We start from the raw sequence: 21,066 nt of genomic DNA, 5'->3' as shown, positions 1-21,066 counted from the left end.
CAGGACGTACAGTTGTTTGTTTTCTGTCAATCCATCCTCTTTTAGGGTACATTAGATTCACAAATATCACAATATATGAAGAATTTTCTAAAACACATGTGTTAAATCTTTCTTTTTTATTTTTAATTAGAAAAACATCCTCAGTATAGAGAGTATGAACAACAATATGAAATCAATGGAATATAATCTTTTACTCAATTTTTTGATAGGTAATAAAGGGTAGAGCATATTGACACATAAAAATTCTAAATGTATACGTACAATTGTTTATTTACAAAACTGACAACTATACAAAAATCAAACTATTCATCTAAAAAGATTTAATTTTTAAACTGATTTTCATTTTTCACAAAAGATTATCTAAATGTGAATGATATCAAATCAACTACTTAAGCTAATAGCGAGGCAAGTGACCAAGATTCATTTTTTCATATATACGGAGTAAGATTTTAACTTCAATAGCCCAATAGGTATATATTCTAAGTTAGTACTCCCTTCGTTTCATAATGTTAGTCCCATATACTATTTTGGGCGTTTAAAAAAGATCTACCCATATATTGAATATATTTCATTTATAACTTGATTTTTTTGGAATTAATTGGTTGTGGATTGATGACATGACTCCAAGTAAGGAAATTTTTACCTTAAATTATGCAATTATGACTTGTGCTTTCCTAATAAAAAATCAAAAAAGTGAAATAAGGTAAATTAATTATGAATTATGTTGTACTTTAATGTTATATTCCAAATATATTTTTTTTTTCTTATTTTATGTAATTGATTTCATATCGGACTAATATTATGAAACACAGGGAGTAACATTTAAAGTTTAAACTACTTTAAATAAAAATGCTTTATATTTAATATTTATGCATGCGACACGTATTATAAAAGAAATTAAAAAATCAATTTTAAATAAACTCAAAAACCGCCAATTCAAATAAATTCGTGGATGCATATCATATGCTATAATCCGATCCAAATCTAACCCATCTACTCCGTAGCTTAACTTGCACACACCTACATAAGTAAGCAAATAAATAAATACCACAGTAGTCCATTATTGTAAGTTATACCAAATGATGAGCTTAATCTAGTACAAACTAAAAATCATTATCTGCTTAAAATTGAATGATTCGTAGGCATAAAAAGATTGCATTCACACTATTATTGCTAGTTTAGAGTTTTGACTAAATTCTACAACGCGCTCTAATTGAAGTAGTAAAATACAATCCAATGAAATATATTTATATTGCTAAAGCACTTCTACAGTATGTAGTGTGTGACCCAACAATTGTTCTTCCATATTTAGTGGTGTTATAATAAGACCATGATGATTTATTATTAATGTAAGTAATAAATTCATATACATACAAAGTAAACAATATGGTCGGCTGGCCGTAAAGATTGGGTGTGGGGTAAAGGGGACAAAATCAATCTAGCTACTAATTAGGAGGAGAAAGGGGAATAAAAAGGATGGTGGGTTGATAAACCTTATCTTATATTCTTACTTCACGTTATTACTCTCTTTGTTGCTTTTTATTTATCGTATTAGAGTATAGTCGTTGTACTAAATTTTAACTGTGTAGAATTGTTAATTACGGTAATAAAAAATTAAATTCAAAATAGTGAATGTGAGAGTAAAGTAATGAATTAATTAAAGACTCGTAATTATTTACTTACAAACACTAAAATAATAATAATATAATAATAATAAGAGGACAAATTTAAAGAGACGAATAAAGTAATGGTTATTTAACTTTTAAAATTATACTTTGATTGATCTAAATCCTCTATCATTGCCAAATTCTACGCTCCATAATCATATGCCAACCAACTTACCTCATCACCTATCAAAAAATATTCAAATGTCATCATACCAATAATTGGTGGGATCAGAGTTGGGACTCTCTACTTTTTGAGAAATATAAATAATTTCAACGATTACACTCAAAGAAGCAAGAAAACAGAAATGTAGAACAATATTAATAACAAAAATATTGTGAGATAGAGTAAGTTAAAATATAATCATCTACAATGTACGGAATTATTATGATCGACATTGTCTTAGAAATTAGAATACTCCTTAATTATTTAGGCCTCTCTTAATAAAAATGGGACAGTGGGACACAACAGTTGTTGTAACTTGTACAACAATCTTATTGTCCTGTCTTACTTAAATTCTGACAATAAATATATGAATGAGGAATTGAGGATGATTATAGCCGATAATTTGATGGGAAAATAATTTCAATCATTGACATGAATAAATGATATAGAATAATAAAATACTCCCTTTGTTTCAATTCTGCCGCTTATAAATCTATACGTAGAGATTACGTAGAGAGAATTAAAAAGAAAAAAAAAAAGGTATAGTGTAACCTTGAAGATTTTATCTAATAAGTGCATAGAAAGGAAGAATTTTAGACCTTTTTCTTCAAATTAAATGTCATCTACACATGGTGTTTGTATATTCAGCGATCAAGTTATACATACTTGTATGATATACGGAGTAATATTACTGGCATCAAAGTGTCATACTTAGTGCTTTGATGCAAAGCAGTACATGGCCAATTTTTGCATCTTTGTCAGTTTATGTGCTTAGGTACATAACTACGTACAATAGTTCACATGTAAAGATATTGTAATTAGATCAAAATAATGTAGACAAATTTGAGCAAACGTTGATGGCTATATCATCAAAAAAAGGAAGTCTTATATTTTTACCTACTAATTGACAAAATAAAACATATATGTGTGGTTATGATAAATGATTCAACATATATATGCAAATTGAATTTGACAATTAAGGTTGCAATCGCAATAGTCTAATCAGCAATGTATGAAGATAAAATTGCATTCACAATTTTAGTAAAGAAAGGTTACATCAAAGGGAATTAAAACATTATCAAAGTATCACTCTAATCCAAAGATGTTCTTCATGATTATTAATGGCCTGGCTTTGAAAATGAAAGTAAAATTAAAATCATTAATTATATATTTATAAAATCATTGAATACCTTCCGATAAGACATGAAAAATGTATTCGATCACGAGATTAAAAAATACCGATTTTGATAGTTTCTACGTACGCATGTCATACTAAGGGGGAGTATTATACGCATTACACTTCAATTAATTTGTCTAATTGATTTACTAAGGGGGAGTATTATACACATTACTCTTTAATTAATTTGTCTAATTTGATTTAAATTTTGTGTTCATAAAAATTTAGAGAAAGAAACGTACTATTGTACAAGTAATAGATAAGAATAATACAACTCCTTTATTTTTTAGAATCATAATGTACTAACAACCAATAGGCCTATACCATCCCATCATTTAATGAGAAAAATGCTACGCAACTAGCAAAACGTCTTTATTGTGGTCCTGGATTATTTGTTACTAATAATCATATTATGTCATTAAAAAAAAAATTAACATCAGCTCTAAAAGAGAAATTCAATTTCTTATATTCTTCTATCCCAATTTAAGAAATAATCATCCTGTGTATGATCCTTTAATATTTGAACAAAGTAATAATTATAAGTGTAATATACTAATATTATATTATGTTTTATAATACATAACTTTAACTACTAAGATCTTTAATTTTCAATAATTAAAGGCTATATAAAGTTACACGATCATATTTGTTTGAACATATAAATCATAATACTGGTCAAATAAGAGTGTGAATAAGTCTAATTATTGCAAAATTTATGCAGTGAGGAAGACATTAATTCAATGGAATTTGTAAATAAAATTATCTTAAAATTTGTTGTGTTCTTAAGGTGGCAGATTAGAGTGGGTATTGACATAAGAACCACCATATTGAAATTATTATCTTTCTAGGTGTCCTTGCTTCTACTATGGGTTACGCGGAAATGTAAAAAAATAAAAATAAATAAATAAATAAAAAGAAATTATATAAAGAAATACAAATTGAATTATTCAATTAAAGTACAGTATATACAAATTTGGTAGAATTAGATTATTCAGCAAATCAGCACCTAATTGGACTAGTGTCAGTAATTATTGCAAATCATCATTTTGAAGGCATATATCCTTTGACCAAATCCAAGTGCGTCAAAGTCAATTCCAATTTACACAATTCTTACAATTGGTACGGCCTTAACTACTACGGAGTACTACGCCAATCATTTTGAAGGAATTAATGTACACCTAAACCTTATAGTCGTAAATAAAAATATTAAAAACATCAATCAGTTTATGTGGACTAGTATTAAATTTAATGGTTTGTATATGATAAAATACATACTACTTGTTTCTCTTTAATTATACAGTAACAAATAATTTTTTCTTCATTATCTTCTCTTGTTAATCATGTTTTTCCCTCGTGAAAAGTAATTTTTGACGTTTTCTTATCCTTTTTTTTTGGTATTAATTCTTGTCCGTACTTTTAATATAACACAAATGCATTACAATAATACTTGTATATATTTTTGATACTCCGTATTATTAATTAATTTATGGTTAAAAGATTTTATCAAAAAAAAAAAATTTAAATTAAAAATATTAAAAAATTAATAAAATTGAAGAATACTTGTAAATAGTTATTAGATGAGAAAGCGTCAAAATAAATAAGTCTACACTCATGTGCTTTGTTGACAGGTTGCAAAATTTCCAAGCAACACGAGTATTCCATCTAATATGGATGAATTATCGATTGGAGGATAGCCGTCATTCGTCACTAATGATACAACGTACCTTTGATTAGGTAAAGGATACCTAGTATTTTATTTTAAAGTCGCTATATTATAATATATTCTTTCTAGAAGAGTAAATATTAAGATTTGAATTCCAACCATATGCTATGGTACTATCCATACGACCATACTATATATTCAAATCTTGATAAGGATTTGGATTCAGTTATTTTATTTTGTTTTTGATATGATTTATGTGATGGGAAAATAAAAATTCTACTCTTAATTAGCTTAGGGACTTGAATTTTTTAGTCATATTTGTCTTGAGTTTAAAGTCCTACTTGGGTTTTATTTTATTATTTCATTAAAATTAATCTATATATGACTATCATTATATATTGAAAACTAATTCGATCAAACTTTTTAAAAATAAAATTATAATTTAATTACTCTGCCCACATATTTTGAAATAAATAATTTCATATTGTATATTAGTTTATAATTAAATGAGTACACTTGTTCAATTAATATTAATTGGCTAAATTAAACTTATTTAAGTCGTGCTTACTTTAAAGGAGAAAAAAATTGTTACTTTATGTTGTATGCAAGTCGATAATGATAATTACGTTAATTTGCAACAAATTAAAATGCAATAAATAAAACATAATAATATACCTATCTTGACAAGCAAATTAAAATTCCCTCTTTCCATATCAATTTCGTCAATTTATGGAATTTCCTACAAGTCAAAGGTAATAGTCATTTCCAATTTCATCAACCTTCAACGGTCTTAAGCTATCAACTTAATTGATTGCCTAAAGGCCTACCCGAATGGACTTTGAAATTTTCGTATAAACTAGGAAACATAAATCTAAGTAGGTGTTGATCAAATAATATAAAATCATAATCTTTTTTGATCTCCAAATTTGATAATTAAACAATAATTAAGTTTGATTAATAATTAAAATAATAAAATCTTCATATTATTATAATAATAATTACTATTGATTGTCTTGCTGACTGTTTGTTGTGTTATCCGAGACTATGTCAAATAATATTAATAATGATTCGACAAACATAATAGTCAATAATTGTTTGATGGCCTCGTAAAGTTGGAACAATACCTACCCCAACATAATAATAATATTCTGTTATTATCATCATCCTCCGCATGCACGCCATATCACCATAATATTATAGATCCATGTATATTATATAGTTTTTATTTTATAATATATAGTTTTATTATTTCTTTACTTATCATGGAATTTATTCGTTCCCTAGGACTCCCTCCTTTTAGTCAAGGACCTTGGAGCAATCCATCATTATTGTATTTTGTTATTATTATATTATAATAATATTATTATATTATTCTATGGTCATGTAAAGATTGTATAATCATCTCATGCCTAATCAATGATTTCCTAAATTTCCTCGGAGTTGACAATTCTAAAGTCGAGAATTTCATAATTGGAGTGTAGGTCAATTTTGATATCAAATTTGTACTAATAATTATAAATAATTAACATCACTTTAATCATGATTAATATTCCGTATAATTTTTTGTTCGGATTATGCTAGCATTATTCTTTGAGATCATGACCAATTTTAATTTTAATTTCTTACAATATTCCCTCTATTTTTTATTCATATTAATAATAACAACATAGGTTAAAAGAAATGAGAGAAGTAGTGAATTTGATGGTCTATACAATAAAGCTCGAAAACAAGTTTTTTATAGTCAGGCCAGTCAAACCGTGTCCAAGGTGAGAATGGGTTCATTACCATAAAGCTAGATCCGATATGGTCAAATTGTTAAGCCTTGGTCCCTTTCCATGGAAATTTGTGTGTGATCAGGGTGTAGGGTCTAGCCATTTAATTAGTTAGCAACTAGATGATCTCTCTTCTTGGTTCGCAAGAGGTTTTATCTTTCTTCACAATAAGATTATAGACATGTCTTTTCATCATATTTTAAAACTTGTTTTAAGTTTACATTTCTGAATTAGGTTAAACCACCCAAAGTTCTTACATGAAGTTCTAATTTTCGTTTAATAAATATTTTACACATATCTATAATTGCATTATAATAAAGAACAAATTAGTACATAAAATATGTTTGGAAAGTAAATGTTTAACCAAATCTAAAAAGATCTCACTAGATCAATAATTTTTTTTTGTACATCAATATAATAATTAGGTCAAAATGAAATTTATTTAAGCATAAATCAATTGAGATGAGACCAAACCAAATTATTCGCTAGTAAAATCTCCTTTGAACATCTTATTTTGATTGAAAAAATGAAAAGAAAATAAGTGAAAAGAAAAGGTTATACATTACTTTCATTCACTCTTCCTCATCATATTCATGATAGCATGTTTGTCATTGAATGAGCAATAATTTGGTCCAAAGGGCCACACTTTATTATTGTATGACTTGATTGCCGGTTAATTATAAATGCAATAGATTAGCTAGAGACAATTTCTCAAAAGTAAAAAAAAAAATAAAAAATAAAGGTAAGCATATTCTTTTGGAAACAAAATTAAAAGGGATAATACAATACATACACTTAGGTTGTGGAAAGTGCATTTGCATATTCATAGATGACTCGTTGATCACTTTAGCATCTGATTGGATCTCTACGATTATAATTAGTCATTTATATATTTATGCAAGATTAGTCATAAATTTTGAAAGATCACAATCACATTACTCATGATTTTGTTGATTTATGATAATAAAAAGAAATAGCACATAATTTAGGTTATCATGTAGTGTTGGTGACCTAACTTCTCATCATTATCATCATCAGGCACACAGCCGACACTGCATTATTTAATTTGTTGTTGAATTTTTAGGAGGGAAGATAACAAATTAAAGCTAATTGGCCCCACTTTTAATCAAACTTTCTAGTTAAGCAAAGATCCAAATGAATCCTATTCTTGGCATCAATTCATTCATATTATTATTATTATTATTATTAATTTATTATTATTTGTTTGTTTGTTTATTTATTTATTATTGTTATTACAATACATACACTGTTTGGAAGTTGAATCTCACCATCGTTTCTTTTACCTATAATTTTTTTTTCTACTGCATACCTTTTTATTTCAAAATAAAATAATTTTCAGTCACTTTTTGCTTTTGTTACATGGTAGATAGTAAACGCAAACAACCCATTGGTTTAACATCTTGGTAGTGTATTGATGCACATCCATTACCATGATACAAAAAAAAATTTCTTGTGAATGTCAATTAAATTAATTGGTGAATGTATTCTTAAATTAATAGGTCTTTTGTTGAATTTTGATGAAATCATTTTCGGTTGAATCTCTTAATACATGAATTAAAAAAAATGCTTAGTAAATCTCACCTATAATTTGTAAAAAAAAAAAATTTAAAAAAAACACAGAGTTAATTTTTTTTTTAGTGGTACCAGTATAGTAAATGTCATACATAGTACTTTATAATTTATGTTATAGAAGTATTCTTTTACTCTTTCCGTTTCATGATAATGCTTTACCTTTTAATTTATTTAATGATGTTTCACATAGATGTTTATGTATATACTTTAATCCCTTAGATGACAAAGAAAATTTCCCCTTTTACCTTCCTTTTTAGTTTATCCTACCATATGAGTCCACTTTATCTATTTAATAGCACTCATTTTTCAAATTAAACACTTTTCACTTTTCTATCAAAAAGGTAAATACACGGTAAGAATACATCTTGATGAAGCAAAGAAAATATATAAATAAAACATTTATTATTACATAAATATGGTGGAGTGACATACACATATATTTAAAATCTTAGTAGAATCTAACATCAAAATGATTTCTATCAATTATTAGCAAAAGGACCTCAAATGTACCAAGAAAAAAGACACATACTAAAAATGAACCAATAGGAGAAGTTGAAGCATTGAATAAAAAAGTTAGGCAAGGCTAGGCAAATAGTCTAGTAGTATAACGAAAGCAAAGATAGGATTGAACCCACTTAAATTAGGGTTATTGTAACTTCTTAAGAACAAAGCAAGCAAATTAAAGTGTGGGAGACAGTTCATGTGGTTTGTCATTCATAAAGTGGACAACAAACTTGTGGGCATTGTCCGATCCCACTACTCTTATAATGTTATGGCCCCAGCATTTGATCTTAACCTTGAATTCCTGTAACCTAATTATTATGCCATTTATTTTATATGTAGTCTAGTAATTCTATATATATAGTGGGATAGGATAATCCTTTTTTTTATACAAAAATAAATAAATAAATTTTTACAAAGTGTATGTTTGACTCTACAATGTTCTATTTTTAATGGTGATGCATATATACTAGCTAGATCTCATTCCTCAAGAGGTGAGTACATAACCTATACAAGTGCCCAATTGCCCATAGCTTCTATGATCATTGTGTAGGTGCCCTTGAGTGAGGGCTTGACAATCATCTTATGAGTGGACCAATTATTAGTGGATTTGCATAATTGATATGTACCCAATTATTAAAATTTTGATCAAAATTAATGAATTGAATTTTTACATAATTAATTATTAAGTTTTTTAGTAATTAATTAAGCCAGCTAATGTGAAGTCAAAATGTCGATATGTTACAAGACCTTCTTGTAAAATTGTCATAGCGATGTGACATTAATATTGTATAAACATGCTATATATTCACTTTTTATGATTCAATTCGATCTTTTTAATCAAATCATTGAATTAGGCCCTGTTTGATTCACCTTAATTTTGCTGAACTGAAATTATTTTTACTGAACTGAACTTAATTTTACTGAACTGAAATTAATTTTATTGAACTTAAATTATTTTTACTGAACTGAAATTATTTTTACTGATATTCTTCTTTAAGAAAACTGAATTTTAGTGAACTGAAATTATTTTTACTGAACTGAAATTATTTTTACTGAACTGAAATTATTTTTACTGAATTGAAATTAATTTTACTGAACAGAACTTATTTTTACTGAACTGAGATTATTTTTACTTAATATTATTTTTTTAAGGTGAAGAGAACAGGGCCTTAATCATATCTTGATAATTGTATCATGAGGTAGGGATTAGCATGCTAAGAGAGATAGTCACTACATATAACTACCAAATTGTTTTCTTACCACACAACCACTTAATTTAACATGTATTAAACAATAAAGAAGAATAATAGCAATAGCAAATAATAAGATTAAACCACCCAAAATAATTGAATCATACAACCAATATAATGTTTGAAGTACTCACATTAAAGACACCTATATGTATCAAGTATAGTACAACTAGCTATCAACACTAGTACATAATAAAACCCCACAAAAGAGCAAAATCGTCAAAATAATTATTAATGTAACATAAGAAACATGGAGTCTCAATTAATGCCCCTGTTTATGGCAAAAAGCAAAGATCACAAAAAATCCTTATGAGGGACAAAGTCATGGCAAAATCCAAACATAAAAAGGCAAAAGTTTTCGTGGATATAATTGATAACATTGTAGAACAAACTAAGTACTACTCTTATCTTAACTACTACTTGCACAAACAAAACCCATTAATTTTGGTCTAAATAGTGAAAAGGCGGTGGCCTAGGGTAATTCTTTAGATTTGGAAAATCTATATTTTTTTTCTTTGTTTGTTTATTTTTATCTACAAGTTAAGTATTTCTATGATTAGTATTACTTCTTACGTTTCAAATACTTATATTATGACATTGATGATGGTCTAACATTTATTTATCACACTCATCATGTAGTACTTAGTATATAATAGCATGTGCAACTTGCAAGTGGTTTAAGACTCTTTTTTCTTAGCATGTTGAAGGTATGTTTTTCATGATTAATAGATGTCTGTGAAATAAAATGGAATATGGACAATGAGTCAACTCCATCAAGGAAGAAATGAAATTACTTTTATTTTTTAATTGTAAATTTGTAATACTTATATTGTATGTACTATTTCAAAATGCCGGCAACATATATCTAGCTCCTTGCACATGGTTTAAGGAAGAGGTTACAAAAGGTAATAAAGCAATTTAATCAAAATAGCCAAAGATATATAATTGATTTCGAAATCCATTTCATATATAGCATGTTACTAAATAATACGAGTAAGCAAAGAACTAAACATCATACTGAATCATTGCTTGACAAATCTCACTATCTCTAATTTATTTTACTTTCAACAATTTTCAATTCCTACAATCAAAAACAATTTTCAATTCCTAAAATTAATCGCCAATTGTACTATTTTCAAATGTGAAACTCAATCGTTTGGCGTTTAGGGCCTATTCTGTTCAACTTAATTTTAGTTCAGTTCACTTTAATTCAACTCTAATTAGTTCATCAGTTCAGTTCTTAATTTTCTTCTCTCATAAACAATTCATTTCAGCTTTATTCAGTTCAATTTAGTTGTTTCCAATAAATTGGAACAAACCCTAATACTATCTCCATTTTTTAATAGTTACAACACACACTTTTTTACGCTATTTAAGAAAAGAGAGGTTCACATGATGTAATACACTTTAAAACAGTGTGAGAGGTTTTTTGGATTATAATTTAGTGGGTCATGTGCTTAAATAAGAGAAATAGTACAACTTTTCAACAAAAAATTTTCCATTTATACTGTGTTGTAAGTATTATGACATTTTCATTTTATGAAAGTGTTACAAGTAATAAAAAAACGGAGGAAATACTATTTTATATACGGAGTATATATATCAACATAAATGAGTAAACAAACTCTCATGCAAGTGTAAAACATAAAAATCACCTTCTACGGAGTACTAGTACGAAGAAAACAAACTCCTTATGGGATCCTACAATAACATCATCAATAAGTTGGTTCATTTAATAAATTGAGATCGAACATGAAGAATTTCACGTTATTAAATAACAATAAATGTCTCAAACTATTGCATACAGTCGTGTATAAATAATCGTAGTCCTAAAAAAATACGCATTCATGAAAAAATACCAAAACAAAAAAACAAAAAAAAAAGTGGACACACACACATGAAAAAATTTACTGGTAAATTTCCAAATGTTAAGAGGGTAGACAAAAAGCTAGACTCATGAGCTGACGAATCAACCTCTTGCTCATGATGTTTTTCCCACCGCCATGTGATTTGTGAACCATCCAATCCACGTATGTACATACCAGTTTATATGCATTTTAATGTTCATTCGAGTACTTATTTTTGGCAAAGAAATACAAAATGCTTCCTCTTTTTTCTTTTAATCGCAACATTTTAGCTTTTATATTATTACATCTCTATTTACAAATAAGTATAATAAAAACAAATATGTTATATCTCAATACTCACTGTTTTTTAGTCTGGTATTTGTAGGTTAGTGATTATTATTTTGGTGAAGCGGGTTAGTGATTATGAAAGTGGGGGAAATATAAGAGATCCCTACTCGTACAATGTCTCTAATAGTCTAGTGAAGCTTAAACCCCTAATTTCAAAGCTAAAAGGTGCAATCCTTATCACCTTATGACTCCGTAGTAGATTGTTGCAATTACGGAGTACAAGATAATAAATGGAGTACAGTATAAAATTTGGTACTCGTAATTTGTATTTTCTTCCTTGTTTTAATTTTAATTTTAGAGTTGGGTATTCATGGTTTTGTTTGGTATATTAATAATGATGGTAAAAGGTAAGGTGGGCCTCATGTTTCAAATGGTCAACCTATGTAAGAGAGATAAAGAACCAGATTCGTCTACTCCTTAAAAATCCCAAACTAATTTATAAAGTTTCATTATATATTTATATTTATATTTACCTATATTTAATATTAAAAAAAATCCTCACTGATAGTATTATTAATCACAGCCACCCACCCACCCCAATCCGCCCCCACACCAAGTCTTCTTATTTAGCATTCTTCACCTCCATTTTTCCTCCTCAACTTCTCCACTTTCTCTCTCTTAAACAAAAAAAACACACTTCATTTTCTCTCTCTACAAAATTAAAATGGTTTCCCCTTCAGATAATCAAGAACAAACTCTTACTCTGGGATTAGGATTCTCATCTATTTCTTCTGCTAAGACGAAGAACCCGATACTGGGGCCAGGGACGAAGTCGTGTGATCACGAACCGTCCCTGACGCTCAGCCTATTGGGCGAAACGTATCAGACGACGACGGCAGTGGCGGCCGTTGAAAGGAAGGTATTTGTTGATCAAGAGCCGCCATGCAGTGTTAGCGTGGCGTCTTCTCTCTCTAACGTTGTGTCAGTTAAGAGGGAGAGAGAGTCTGCTAGTTCTGACGATTTGGAACTTGAGCGTGGATCTTCTAGAATTAGTGATGAAGAAGAGGATGGTTGTGGTCCCACTAATACTCCTAGGAAAAAACTCCGTCTTACTAAAGATCAATCCGCTCTTCTTGAAGAGAGTTTCAAGCAACAGAGCACCCTCAATTCGGTAATTATTTATTTCACAACTTTTCGTCTCTAAAAATCCTTCCTGTTAAACGCTAAAAAAAATCTGTAAATCGTAACAGGTTACCCCTGTTACAAACTATTAGCGTTTCTAACAACTTTTTTTTTTTTTCTTGATTTAAATTAATTGAATTAGAACTTATTTTTATTCTTTCAATTTTGTTACAGAAGCAAAAGCAGGCCTTAGCGGATCGATTGAACCTACGACCGCGCCAGGTCGAGGTCTGGTTCCAGAACCGTAGGGCAAGGTAAGCACTTATTTTTCAATTTTCATTACCCATCATAATTACGTATTGTAAGTGGCAGAGTGACCTTGCTGATACGATCCATTATTATTACGGAAACGTGCAGGACCAAACTTAAGCAGACAGAGGTTGACTGCGAGTATCTAAAGAAATGCTGTGAAACACTAACAGATGAGAATAGAAGGCTTCAAAAAGAGTTACAAGAACTAAAAGCATTGAAGTTAGGACAGCCATTTTACATGCACCTACCAGCAGCAACGCTGACGATGTGCCCTTCTTGTGAAAAAATTGGTGCCGGTGTGAGTGTTGGTGTCCCTACAATTCCTGGGACACCTACCACTAATTCTACGCCTGCTTCTAAGACTGCTTTTACTCTTTGTCCTAGTAAATCCCATTTTTACCCTCAGCAACAAATCCGTCCTCTTCTTGTTGATTAGTATTTCTCCAAAAAATTATATTAATTAATTAATTAATCAAGGTTTTAGATTATTTATTTAGTGGTTTATATTATATCTTAATTAGTTTTATTTTTATGTTATAGGAAAACTAAGTTTAATTAGGTGAACACACCGGGTGGGTTGCCGTGGACCGATCTTTTTCTCGGTCCCGGATTATAATTTTGTTTGTTTGTTTTTTGGTTTTTTTTTTCATTTTTTTTTTGTTTCAAAACGAGATAGGAAAAAAAGAAGAAAATTCAAAAAAAAAAATAAAATGAAGAAAAAAGGTGTAGTGTAAAAATTTTAGCCTTATTTTATTTTTTTTATTTCCAGAAATAGAATTTACTGATCCAGATGTTGGGTCTGTTGGTATTTATCTTTGTAAATATTGCATGACGATAATATATATTATATCATAAAAGTATTATTATTGTTATTATTATTATTATTATTATGGTTGTTTGTTATGATGATTGTCGATAATTAATTGTATCATTGTCGTAGTTGAAACGACTATGTTCTTTTATTTCTTTAGTTTGAGGCTAAGTTTGTTTTGTTGACATCTCAATTTCTTCCAACTTCTAATCAGTTTGGCTAGATTCTGACGTACATACCGTTGTGTCTCCATCGTCATAGAATAGCTTCTTTAGATCCTCAAGACCAACAACTCTATAATTGTTAAGTTTCTTTTCACAGGTGTCTATTGCACAAAAGGAAGTGTCGTAATTCGATCCCAAATTTTAAATACTACACCAAAACTTTATAGATGAAAAATTACGCTTTTGCATGCTCAAAAAATTACGAAAAAATGGCATGGTATGAAAATTTTAAAAATTCTTATAGTAGTCATCGTTAAAAAAGATCGTCATTATACTAATTTTTATTGGCTGAATTTGATGATTTTTTAATATTAAATCATTTATCTAATTATTAAAATTTATTTATTAATTTTGATTTTTTTTATAATTGTCCTAATTAATTACAAATTTAGTTTTTATTATTACTTAAATAGAAAAAATCATAAATTAATTATGAATAAATAAATAAATAAAAATTTAAAAACATTTATGATTAATTTTGACATAAAAATAAATTAATAATAAATCAATAAAAAATTAGCATAATGATAGTTATTTTAACGATAACTACCATAGGGTTTTCAAAAACTTTGATTTTGTCTACGTAGATATACATGTTAATATTACTTCCTGGCCGAAAAACAAGAATTCTTTTGATAACGATGAATAGTGTTTAGAAATATCTTTACCCAAAGTACATATATCATAGACAAGTTGCTTGTTTGAATTGTTTATATGTCACTCTACTAAATTAAAAGGAATACTTTTACCATACTTTTAAAAATTAACACAAATGCACGATATCCACTATACACTAAAAGTACACAAATTTACTAATTCTGGTGTAAGGGTTTGTTCTCTTCAGATTATTTTTAGTTTAGTTCAGCTTTAATAAGTTCAATTCAGTTCTTTATTTTATGTTCTCATAAAATATTTAGTTAAGTTCAGTTTTTAATTTGCTTCTCTCGTAAAATATTCAGTTCAATTCAATTCTTAATTTCCTTCTCTCGTAAAATATTCAGTTCAGTTTAGTTTAATTTAGTTCACTTCCAATAAGTTCAGTTCAATTTAGTTTAGTCAATCAGAACAGACCCTAAGATAAAATAAAAATTATTTAGTTTTTTATTTATCATAATGTAATGGTCTTCCACACGTACAATCAATTACATTATGAAATATACTTACAGGTACACAAATGTACTGCCCTTAGGCCTTAGCTTCATTTATACCCGTGTGTACTGTGTATATAATCTAATTAGCGTTGCTACCATGGAAAAAAGGTTCAAAATAAAAGAAGAATGAATGAATATGAACTAGAATAGCCGGTGTACGAAAAAACAACAAGAATTTGCAATCACGACACAAACATCACGGCACTCGGGGTTCCTAAGAAGTCTGAATCAAATGGTTTGTTGTTCCAAAAATGATTCAGAAGTGCGACCAACTTGTTATACTGTCTGCCAATAAGATGTCGGTCAATAAAATATTCAAGGTTTCCTATTTGCACTCATGTATTACTTCCGTTTTATTACCTCCGTTACAGGTTATGTGCAACGATTTGACATAAAGTGGAGTGAAAAAATGTCTAATCGTTACACATAACCTGTAACGGAGGTAGTATATTATTTGCAACGATTTAACATAAAGTATTGGGGAAAAATGTCTAATCGTTGCAAATAATATGAAACGGAGTAGTATTTTTTTCGTTTCATATTATATAATCGCAATAATTTTCTTTTTTATGTGCTTTATAATAATTATAATATTATTTTATTTGATAAGTATCCGTTATTATTCTATTAAGGATAATGCTAAATGCAGCATTTAATATACTTCCTTTTTTTAGTACTCCGTATTAAGTTAGAAATTTATCGACAATTTACATGTTTATTTATTGTCAATTATTTTCACTTTTAAGTTCTTATATACAGCTCTTAAAGCTGCATATATCTTTTTCACTTTATTAACTAGTACAATATCTCTTTAATTAATCACACTTTCACAAATATTTTTAATCTCCTATTAATCCCAACCACTTACGCTACTTCACTGTGTTACAAATAGTACTCTAATAAGCAGAAGTTGTCATTCCAATTACACATCACGGCAAAAGAAAACATAACACAATCCTATTTCACTATGTTAGGCCCGTTCATTACAACTTACAAAAATAATATTCAGCAAAAATAATTTCAGTTTAGCAAAAGTAATTTTGATTCGGTAAAATAATTTTAATTCAGTAAAAATCAGTAAACATACAATAATTTATGTTCAACAAAAATACGATGAAGTGAACGGAGTCTTATTTATAAAGAACAAAGTTATCAAATTTTGACAAGACACAAATAACAAATTGAAGTAGTGAAATAGAAGTAAAAAAAAGTTTTTTTTATACTCATACAGTCATTTATTTGATGCAAAAATTGGATTATGTTTAACATGCATAAGTTTCATAAAAGATTTTAGTTGCTAAATTGAAATTATTTTTGGTGAACTTCAACTATTTTTGGTGAACTTCAACTATTTAACCAGAAACTGAAATTAATTTTGCTGAACGAAAATTATTTTTTTTATTTTTTTTCTTCTGATTTTCTGTTGTATTTCTTTTATAAAGTTACTGAATTTTACTGAACTAATTTTTTTTTTAAATTGAAATGGGAACTTTATTTTACTGATCAACTGAACTTATTTTTGCTGAACTGAAATTATTTTTACTGAATATTACGGAGTTTTTATTCAAGTTGAAGTGAACATGGCTTTATAGTGAACTTCTCAATTTTCATATTAATTCGATTCAATTCAAATCAAATTTTTCCGCACCCGTTATTGTAACTATTTTCAATCCATCTCAATCTAGCTCCATAAAATCAATTTATATGTAATTATTTATTAGAGCAATATCAATTACCGAAGTATGGTTTATTGAATGATTTGCTATAATCGATGATTGTATTATATAGAAACAATACGAGTATAATTTACTTTGTAATATATTTAGAGTACATACAAGATATATCATTAAGATTTATAACTTTTCAATATGATTTTCTACAATATATGGATTACTAATAAAATAAGAAATCTATGAGAATGAGGAATAGCTCAAATGGTTAGAGTTTTCCTTCCGATTATAAGAGTATATTTTGAGATCGATTCTCACCCCCACCCTTATGGTTCTCTATAAATAAATAAAAAAAAAATTTTAAAAAAAAAAAAAAAAAAAACTATGATTCTTCTCATTAATCAACAGTAAGGTCAATAACTTTTTTTTAAAAAAATAACAGTATGGTCAATAATTAATTACCTAGGAATTGCTGAGTAATAAATACATAGTATTTTGTAAGTATCCTAAAAAAAAAAAGTTTGTTGTAAAAGTAAAAGATTTATCTTCCTAGTAGGGTCTTGATTACCCCTGGTTATTGGGAGGGTCGGGTTAGGATTGCTGCGTATTGAGTTAAAAGGGATTGCAATTTATAAGACCAATGCCGATGTAGGTCACTGGTCGGTCAATAATTAGCGGGCTAGCAAATCATCAATTAAAATAAATATTGGACAAAGTCATAACTAAGGGTCTGCTCTCTTCAGCTTAAGTTCAGTTCATTTCAGTTCAGCTCCAATCAGTTCAGTTCAATTCAGTTCCTAATTTGCTTCTATCATAAACAATTCAGTTCGACTCCAATCACTTTAGCTCAGTTTAGTAAATCAGAACAGGCGCTAAGTACATATGAATACGAAATTATGTTTATAATTTTTATTTTTACATTGTCTAATTTCTTTATGTATTAAATTGGATAAACAGTACATTTTAGCCCTAAATTGATCATATTCCTACCCAATAACAGTCCTGTCTATTAAAAATCATGTCCATTAAGAACCCTATATATTTGACCCTAACCCTATTATAAATAGACTACATTAGACTACCATGTCTAATAACCAGATTTTGTCTTGATGAATGAAGGAAATAAAAGAACAATTTAAGGAAAGTTTATTGGTAAATCAATGAGAATTTGGGATGGTACTGAGAGTAGTAGTCAAGAGATCATGTCAACATGAAATACATTTGACAATTAATTCGGTAATAAAATGTTTCAACCGTGTTTTACGGGTTCTTCACACTTGGTACACGTCTGATGAGATTCAATCTGTGGATATTTACAAATTACAATGCAGGTTAGCAGCGCAAAGTATATGGAATATTGAGAAAAAAAAATGATGTGGATCTTACCATCACGTGAATAAAAGAATAGTAAAGAGCACACTCTAATTAAGTACTCCGTAATTATACCTAGAATGCCATTTTATTTTAAGTACCACTTATGGTGTATATAGAGCTTGTTCTGTTCAGCTTGTTTTTACTTCAATTTAGTCTGGTTTCTAATTTCTTTATCTCATAATAAACAATTATGTTCAGTTCAGTCCAATTAATTTAGTTCAGTTCAGTTGTTTTCAATAAATCGGATCAGACCTATAATACCACAACAAACATGATACCTCCGTTTTAGTCTTTCACAATGATCTTTAATTTCCATTTGACTATATACGTGCTATGGTTCTAATGAATGTACATATTTTAATTTCATGTTCATAAAAAACAATTAATAATTTTTTTTTTTAACAAACTACTCATTAAGATTCATTTCAAAAAAAAAAAAAATAAATAAAATAAAAACTTACTCATTGAGATGAATCAAATAAAATCCATATTTTTTTTGGTAATGAGATCGAAGAGTCCTATCGAGTCGAAACCTCTCACAAGTCTTCCCCGAGCAGCTAGGTACTTTGGGAGCTGGGGGTGATAAATGAATCCCACCCAAATACCTCTAATATGGTTTGATTACACAACCTCAAGGTTGGGAAGATGTAAACCTTACAACTGGGTTATGTTTTATATATTGAGAATAATATTTTCCATCTTATGAATAGTATATATTAAAACCAAACGGGATTGTTATTATGAAACAAAGGAAATACAACTAAATATTCAATAGTATTATTTGACCATTCAACGATACATACTGCTCTAAATTCATGATATAATTTGTTTATGCATATAAAAAGTTAATTATATACCCCTCGTTACGTTTAAAAACATACATAATGCCGATAATGGTAATACGTTTGAAATGCCTTGTATTTTTCTATTAGGAATAATAATGTGCTATATAAGGCCAGGGTGTAATCTATTCACCAAATTTTCACTATATATCTAAACTTAATTATTTGAACTTATTAGGCGTTACTAAAACTTATTTTAATTTTATTTTGTAATCCTTATTAAAAATTATCTTTCCTGAACTGGATCAATTTGAACTTTGACTTAAATTATCTAAACTTATTACACCTAAAATAAAGTGAATAGAACAAACCATAAGTGTTAGTGTGATTTTTTTTTTTGCTGCTTCTGTTTATAATATTGAACTTCATTTTCTTGCTTTCTTTAAAAAAAAAAATCCTTCTATCCATATTTAGACTGTGTTTAATTCACCTTCATTTTATTTATTTCAGATCTGAAAAAATAAAACACAGAAGAAAAAAATTAAGTTTTGAACATTCCTTATAATTTTATGTGCTATTTTTAGTAGTAAATATTTATAAATAATTTTTTTTAAATGAAAATCACATATCAATAAATTACACATTATTACGAATCTTAAAATAGTTTTCAGGGCTTATTATGTCCAATTATGTATATTTACGAGATGAAAGTCAGAGGTTGATTGACTACTCCCTTTGTCCCAGTTTAGTTGTAATATTTTTACCGGACATGCTTATCGATGCACATGTTTGACCATTGATATCTTTTATTATATATTTAAATAAGTTATAAAATTTTATATTAAGAAGCTACGGAGTATACATTAAAATAGATCCAACAACATCTTACATGATTACATTGCCTTTCGTATAATAGTTAAAAAGCGATGGTCAAAGGAAGATGTGTGAATAGTGAAAAAAGTCAAACCATTGCGAGTAATTTGAGACGAAGGGAGCTAGTATATCAAGTTATAAGTTAAAGCAAAGATAACACACCCTAAAGTCTTTATCCATCTAATTTTAGTTTTTTGTTCAATGGACACTTAATCATTTTTGGTGCCTTTTACGGTCTCTACCAAAAACGTTTTGACTATATATCTTTAAAATACTTAATTATAAGGACCTGTTCATATTTACTTATTTTCAGTTCAGTTCAGTTCAGTTCAGTTCAGCTCCAATCAGTTTAGTTCAGTTTAGTTTAGCTCTAATCAGTTCAGTTCAGTTCAGTTTTATGCATTTTAATTTTTCAGTTCAATTCAGCTCCAATCAATTCAGTTCAGTTCAGTTCAGCTCAAATCAGTTCAGTTCAGTTCAGTAAATATGAACAGGCCCTAAGTATGTGGTTGAAAAGATGTATTAATTAGTGTTTAAACATTATCTTCTATATGTATTTTGAAATTATGTTAATATTCGTATTTCATTATTCAAAATACGTTAACTTTGTTCGTATTCTCTTACAATAATTATGCACCGTGTAATAAAATATCTTAAGTACTACCGAGTCTACCTAATTTTGGGGTATTGTTTGTGAGATACTCCTTATAAAATATTCTAAAGTTGCACATAACATTTAACGGAATAAAGCTATTATCGTAATATTAAAATTGGACCAAACACGTACTAAATAAATTTTTTAAAAAATTGGCGGATTATATAA

At 28.2% G+C, this 21,066-nt stretch overlaps 1 protein-coding gene across 1 annotated transcript; it reads left to right on the top strand.

Annotated features, from left to right (window-relative positions):
• Positions 1-12,530: 12,530 nt before the first annotated feature.
• On the top strand, positions 12,531-14,215 carry LOC110722475 (homeobox-leucine zipper protein HAT22-like). The gene is made up of 3 exons (XM_021901747.1): positions 12,531-13,095; positions 13,281-13,360; positions 13,464-14,215. The coding sequence occupies exons 1-3, from the start codon at positions 12,649-12,651 to the stop codon at positions 13,792-13,794; spliced, it is 858 nt and encodes a 285-aa protein (XP_021757439.1). The 5' UTR covers positions 12,531-12,648; the 3' UTR covers positions 13,795-14,215.
• The last annotated feature ends 6,851 nt before the right edge of the window (positions 14,216-21,066 follow it).

This window comes from Chenopodium quinoa, unplaced genomic scaffold (genome assembly GCF_001683475.1).
Source record: "Chenopodium quinoa cultivar QQ74 unplaced genomic scaffold, ASM168347v1, whole genome shotgun sequence".
Taxonomy (NCBI): Eukaryota; Viridiplantae; Streptophyta; class Magnoliopsida; order Caryophyllales; family Amaranthaceae; genus Chenopodium; species Chenopodium quinoa.
The sequence above is the reverse complement of the archived record's forward strand: the minus strand, read 5'-3'. Positions and strand labels throughout refer to the sequence as shown.

Coding starts and splice junctions, on each gene's coding strand:
- LOC110722475 (XM_021901747.1), top strand. CDS start 12,649: ATGGTTTCCCCTTCAGATAATCAAGAACAAACTCTTACTCTGGGATTA. Junction 13,096..13,280: donor AACAGAGCACCCTCAATTCG/GTAATTATTTAT, acceptor ATTTTGTTACAG/AAGCAAAAGCAGGCCTTAGC. Junction 13,361..13,463: donor TTCCAGAACCGTAGGGCAAG/GTAAGCACTTAT, acceptor GGAAACGTGCAG/GACCAAACTTAAGCAGACAG.